Raw genomic sequence first — 7,296 nt, forward strand, 5'->3', positions numbered from 1 at the left:
CAAAGGCACATGAAATAGGTATTTGGAGACAGAAAATGACCTTATTAGACTGAAAGAATGTGAAGATATTATATGATGGTGATTTCTTCGTAACAACCATTAACATTATAAACATCCCAGAAATATTTACATTACTAATTTGATCTTCTAATATTAAATTGATTTATAAGTATTTCTTTTAAAAGGATTTGCTGAAATTTGAAGTGAAATTGTCTGTAAAAATAATCATTACCCATTTACCGAATTAACCAAAATTCCCGTCCATTCTCCTGCCGACGCGCCATCTCTCGGCGGATCGGGGCATCACCAGCTGATCGGCAAGGAAAAACAATCGTCGGGGAACCTGGAATACATCTGCTATCCCCAAAATGTTTCCTGCGAGGAGTTTAATTAGGGTTGTCCCTGCGCTGAGCAGAGGAATTGCAACATCACTCCCCAAACATGGAGGAGGAGCGTAAGTTGATTATCTATTCATGCAGGTGTTTTGCAATTGCCGAGCTGACCCGGTCGGATGTCGTCTGTAATGTTTAGAAAAAGGAAACAAAATAATAATGTATTTATTTTTGATCAGTCAAGAGGATTGTTGAAATAAAATGGGTTCTACTGTCTTGCTTACATTGTGGTCAGACTGAAACTAAAGCCAAAGCTGCGGAATGTTTGAAATTCGTAATTTTCTTTTCGTCAAGCTCGGGCTTAATAACTGTTTAGTGTCATTTGGTACGTATTCCGGTCATGTCCACGTCATTTATTGGACGTAATATGGATTTATAATAAGATGTGTTTTTTTTATATTTTTTTTCTTATAGCTTGCTTCTTTTATTATTATAAGAAAGCACAAGCAAAATTTTGGTTTGGAGACATGGCTACATGATTAGGAAAAGGTCTAGGGGGTATATTTTCCAAATAATGCCGCATTACGAAATACCACAAAAGTAGTATCTATGGATTCCTCTAAACCTTTACTATTCACATATAGTGGAAATAATGTGCACTTCCACCCCTGGACCCCACAATCTGAGTCCCTTTTTGGTAAATTTGGATAAAGACACAACCAACCCTCTAGGCATGACTCAATATTTTTCTGGTAGTTTTTGTTGTGCTTTGTACAGTTTCATTACTCATTTCCATCAAAAACCTATCACGGAAGAAAAGGGTATTAAGGTGTTATGTCATAATTACAGGTACATCATGCCGAAAGGTTTGTTTTTTCGCTATGGGTGGTTGCGTCTTTATCCAATAATACCCCCTTTTTTTTTAACCCATTCACGCCCCGGCTTTGCGTGGTCGCAATACCGGGGTTCTCGAACGCATAAGCCTAACGCCTAGAGATTCTTGGGCACACAAGCCGCGAACCTGGGTTGCCTGCTCACTCTACCCGAGCGTGCGGCTTCCCCTCATAGCTCGTCCAGGGCGTCTGACGCGAAAACCACAATACGTGCTATCACGTTAACCGGCTCCAATGGGTTAAGGCACTATGTACAACGTCGTCCTACTTTGGGGCATATTTCATATACAAAATCATAACCCAATTACCTACCTAACTTAATTTTTTCCACTATATATGAACAGTAGAGGTTGAGAGGAATCCATCGATACCACTTTTATGGTATTTCATAACCCGGTATTATTCGGAAAATTTACCCTAATTATGTATCATAAGTATCACAAAGTGTCCTGAATAAGGGAGGTCCACAGGAGGCCATAGCCCCCACCTTGCAAAGGCTGACTACAAAACTAGGCAAAGTGAGGTAGGTAATTGGGTTAAGATTTTGCATATGAAATATGCCTTGAAGTAGTGTGAACACGAAGTGCCATAACCCATTCGTGCCGGATGACGTGCTGACACGTTTCGTGTCCGCTCGTGTGCAATCGAGAATCCTGAGGCGTTAAGCTTATGTGTTCGAAAACCCCGGCATTCTGACCATTCAGAGTCGGAATGGCCCTGGCGAGAATGGGTTAAGAAAGGGGGGGTTCAGGGGTGGTGAAGTCCCCCTTGGTTAGGGCAAACTTGAAAACTAGGCAAAGTTAGGTATGTAATTGGGTTAAGATTTTACATTTGAAATATGCCCGGAATTCATATTTTACCCCGCAATTTCCCTGATCTACTTCATGCCCTCCCCTACTATTGGAACCCAGATTGTGGGGTCCATGGGTGGAAGCGTACATTGTTTCCACTATTTATGAAAGGTTGAGGTTGAGAGGAATCCATCAATACCACTTTTTGGTATTTAGTGACGCAACGTTATTCAGAAAATTTACCGTCAAGGGTTATGTAGATGCTGAAAATTATGCCATTTATATATATTCTATACACTTTTAAACCCATAAGTCTTGAATTTGTTAAAGCACTCTAGCACTGCAGTATAACTACTCTGAAATAAATGGGGAAGTAGTGCAAGTTATGGAAAGCAGTATGCACTATGTGCATAACAGTTGCTTGACCTGATATGCTGCCTAGTGCAGCATATCAGGTCAACAAGCAGTGATAATGGCAGTTCTACAAGATTTTGCTTATATTAGTTGTTATATTTATTTGATATTCTACCTTTTTGTAGAAATAAATGTCATTCAACATGTTTCTTTCATTAATGTAGCTGCTGCTGTTATAAAAGAAAACTCCAGTAGTAACACATGTTCTACAAAACTATAAGTTTTCAGTCTACGGCAAGGACCATGTAGGGATGTTTGTTTACATTAGCTCCTCTATAGCCCTACTCTATTTGCTTGGGCAAGTAATATCAGCCATAACCCGTGGCGTGTTGTAATGCCCAGACAAACATAAGGCAGGTTCAAATGTAAAGAAATTAATAAGTTGGATACTGAAAAAAAAAAGAAGTAAAGATTAATGAAAAAAAAAAAGGAATTTGAATAATCAAGCACTATCTTTAGAGAGCGATGGCACATAGCAAGTTGACGACCTCTTGGTCTAAAGTACTGCTGTTGAAGGATGTGTGGGCAGAACGAGAAGAGGAAGGTGACTCAAACCATACCCAGTGTCTAAAATGTGCTCCTCTATCAATATGGATGCCTTTTACTTTGGCACTCAGTCACAAGTACAGGTTTCCTCCCTCTTCCCTACCTCTTCATGTTATCTTCATTGTAGGTGTTTATATGTTTCGTATTCATTCAAGACAGCACAATAATACGAAAAATTAAAGTTACTTTTGTCCTTCCATAAATTAGCAATACTTCTATCACACTGAATATAAAGAAAAAAAAAAAGAAAAAGAAAAAATTATGTCTCTAAACCAATAAAACACACTCTATGTTTATATTGAGCGACTTAAAAAGAGTGGGAAGATTCATGTTATGATGCTGAAGCTGCTTCACTTCAAAATAAAACCCATCCTGCAGACTGGGCAAGGGAATCTATCCCTCTCCGCAATGGGTTAAGCAAACCTAACATCCAAAACCTATATTGCTGATATTAATGAATTCGGTAGCAGTGTATTAATTTGGTGTATTGAACTGAGATATAGTAAGGTTATGCTAATATCACATTAGTAACAATACATATATCGTATCTATGTCCCTTGATTTCTGTGCTCCAGTAAAGGTGGTTAAACCTGCACCATATATATTTGCCCTTGGTTCCTTATTTGACATTGAATTTTCAGGGAGGTCTCACAAACTCTAGTTTGCTGGAATATGTATGACAATCTGTTGCCCCCTCCCAATTACCCAGTTGCAGACAGGAAAGATTAGTATTATTTCAGTGCGATATATTGCAACCTTTCATGGTCTCTTTCATTCTCTCATTATAAAACTAATGCCATTTTTCTTTTTGTCCTTTCTTTGTGTTCTACTTTATTTTGGGACTTAAATGTATCATATGATAGGCTCTATCAGTGGTACAGGTGACTAAAATTGTAGTATAGGGTCCATATCAGCTCCTTATTTTCTTTTTACTCAGTGTGATAAACAAATATTTTCATATTCATCTACTGTTGTAAACAAATATGAAAAAATAACCATCCACAATGAAGGATAAGGATAAGCCAGATTTATGGAGCAGATGCTATGCCGGGCTTGTATGCACTTAGGTGATCCTGCCTGTGTCAGCGTGTGCTGACTTGTGAGAGAATGTGCCAACGAGTGTTGACTCCATCTGAGCTTGGTCCTTACCCAACACAGTGCCCAGCTACGTCAGTAAACGCCAGGTGACAGTGGAAACTCACGAGTTTGGACGGGACAATGAAGATAACATGAAGATAATGGGAAGGAAACCTGTGCGTATGACTACAAGTGCCACAGCCCAAGGCAGCCTTACTGGCGCAGGGGCACATTTAGACACTAGGCATGGTTTGAGTCATCGCTGATACTTAAGAGCAAAAGTCTGGCATCTTGCAGTATATCATTACTCAGTGAAAATAGTACTTGCTAAAGACTGTGGATGAGTGCCATTCAAGATTATCTTTCCTACTGGAGCCAGGAGAAATGGGTACCATCTATGTTTTGGATTTTTAAGTAAACCCATTTTGCTGAATGTTACGGCAATTATAGTAATTATGATTGTAATTATCGTCATCACTCATTGAAAAGACTTATTACTTGTAGTACAATGAAGAGACAGTGATCTACTCTCCCAATGTCAAATGTAGCATGATGTCTATTGTCATGCATGTCATGATGCCTGCCCAACCGCAATTGGTGGCTCCAATATCATAGCTATATGTATATATTTATATTTTATTTTTACTAAAACTGGACTAGCTTTTAGTCCATAGAAATCATTTATAAGGGGTTAAGGAACCAGTCATTGCTCTGTCTTGTAAGAATACACGTGGAAATTTTGTTAACCCCTTCACTATGGGCAGTAGAAAACGCTCTCCACTCCGCATCCGAGCTTCTGGTGCACGCCAAATTTTAAATGTCGCTATTGAATATGACAAATCTTAAGCCAAAACCTCTACACATTTTAAGCCAAAACCTCAACATAATCATCATGTGTTATATATCAAAATATGCATAGTTAACCTCTTCCCCCATGTGCATGTGACAAGTTATTTACATGGGTTGGGAGGAAGATGGAAAGAGTGACCTTGGTGGGAGGCCTCACTCAGATGACCAAAGAAAACGATTGAAATAGTATGGTAAACTAATCATAATAAGTTTTATATTTTTACATAATGTTCCATAAATAAATAATAAAATGATTGCTAGCAGGGCGCATCGGTGCCTCCCCTGGTATAAGCGAATCCCACTCTTATGTAATAATAATGAAAGTCAAGTAATCCATCGTATCATATCCGACCTCTATTCTGAAAGATCTCGTACAGTATCCGGAAGAAAGAAAACTCAATTCCACCAGAACTCAGCCATGACGCAGTATGCGCGTCCTCGGGTTTTTCACGAGCGCTGCGAGGACGCAGTATACGCATCCTCATGTCGGAGGGGTTAAATACTTCACTGAGGCCTGCACTCACTTGATACTAATATTATTGTTAATGTTGTTATTATTATCTTTGTATATCTAACATCATCATTATTATTCTTAGTATTGCTTCTCGTATTTTTATCATTATTATTATTTTTTTTTTAGTCATTCATATATTTTTGCTTTTAAGGTTCTGTCATCTGGATGATATGAACTAATTTTGCTAGTTAAATTCAGTATCAGTTGCATTGATGATGATGAGTATAAAATTTTATTGACTAATTAAATTCAGTGTCAGTTGCATGGACAATGATGGGCAGTAAATTATTAAGTTTGCTTGATCATGAATTACTGGTTGTAAACTTCCCTAGAAATTTATAATGTTATCTCCTCCATGACTGGAGTGTTTCAAAGGATTGGATCACATTTGCACTGCATTTTTCGTTTTGTTGAAATTACAAGCTATTTCTTCTTTCAGTTGTGTAACTAGGGCATTATACGAAATACTAATTAGTATCACAGTGCTAATGTAGACTCGTATATATTATATCATAAGTCGAGAAAATAATAGAAAATGCGTGTTATCCTAAGATACCCTCCCAAGGCCGTACATCTTAAAATGTGAGCCGTCCCCGAAGGAATAAGGAATAGGTCCATACTCGTGTTGCTAAAATATACTGCATGTATAGTAGACTTGTTTACCTTTGCTTGTTTGAATGTTATTATTACTATTTTTTCTTATTCCAACTTATATAGTCTTGGCATAGACAGGATACTTATTTGATGATAAATTGCAAGAGAGATTTATGGGCTATTTATAATTTACTTCATATTTGTCCATAGATACAATTTTATTGGAAATCTGTGGATAAATTTTTTTACTCTGGGTGAAAAGAACTTGTTTAAGGACAATATTGAAGAATCAGGCAGTTGCAAAATGGAGCTCTATTGCATAATTTTGACGTTAAAGAGTATTTCCTCCATTACCTCGGAAAATAGCAACTTTACAGGTGTATACAAAAGGGGACAACCCCCTTTCTCCTTTTCACTTATCCTATATGTAGAAGTTCCATGAATGTCCAAAGGTGACAAAAAGTTAAAAACACTGAACAACCCAAGTTGACAACAAAACTGTACCACATTATGGGCCCTTGGATGTTTTGTTTTTTTTCCTCTGTATTCATTTAAAATTATGACAGTGAATACTGAAAGAACATCTTTTCCATGTATGTTTATGAAATTTATGAGAAAGGCACAAAACTTATTTTCTCGTTATGTTACTATGGTTATTGAGGTATATTGTACAAAAATTGTACCATTACCTTGAGTAAGGTATTTTTGCTATGGGAAGTGAATAGAACAGGAAAGTAAGATCATCTCTAATGATTATAGGGACCTTTTTTTCCTAAGCAAATTTCAAGTGATTGATAAATATTGTCAACCAGACCTGTTAGGTATTGATAATTAGCTTCACACTTAATGTTACAGATGGGCATATCGTGCTTCGCCAGCAAAGGCAAGCAAATTCACACTCTTTAAGGCTGAAATGGTTGGTGCTGTAATGTGGTGGTGGATCTTATACCATCTTATGACCGAACCAGAGCATATTACTGTAAGTACAGAAGTAGAATTTGTATTTTCTATTTTTACATGTGTGTGCATGTGCAGGATTATAGGATTTATTTGGCTTTTAGTATTGAGTATATCAGACACAAAGTTTAGTATTGTAGGAATTTGTAAAGTTATAGTAAATTGTATCGTTACAGGGTGAATTTCCGTATCCAGATCCATCAAAGTGGTCAAATGAAGAGCTCGGAATTCCGGCCGATGACGAGGATTGAGAATTAATCGTAAGGTTGTCACTTTCACGAAAATTTTAGATAATGTCACAGTTCTTTTTGTGAAAATGTAAATATATA

General features: G+C 37.3%; 1 protein-coding gene across 1 annotated transcript in view; it reads left to right on the forward strand.

The window, feature by feature from the left end:
* The first annotated feature begins 274 nt into the window (after positions 1 to 274).
* Positions 275 to 7,296, forward strand: part of LOC122250434 (NADH dehydrogenase [ubiquinone] 1 beta subcomplex subunit 2, mitochondrial) — a 7,039-nt gene continuing 17 nt past the window's right edge. The window contains exons 1-3 of the mRNA XM_043011835.2: positions 275 to 454; positions 6,866 to 6,989; positions 7,144 to 7,296. The exon at positions 7,144 to 7,296 is cut by the window's right edge and continues 17 nt beyond it. Of these exons, the coding sequence (XP_042867769.1) occupies positions 369 to 454; positions 6,866 to 6,989; positions 7,144 to 7,218 (285 nt within the window). The 5' untranslated portion in view covers positions 275 to 368 and the 3' untranslated portion in view covers positions 7,219 to 7,296. The remainder of the gene's footprint in view (positions 455 to 6,865; positions 6,990 to 7,143) is intronic.

This window comes from Penaeus japonicus, unplaced genomic scaffold (assembly GCF_977035675.1).
Source record: "Penaeus japonicus unplaced genomic scaffold, GWHDUDI00000001_assembly GWHDUDI00000033, whole genome shotgun sequence".
NCBI classification, from domain to species: Eukaryota; Metazoa; Arthropoda; class Malacostraca; order Decapoda; family Penaeidae; genus Penaeus; species Penaeus japonicus.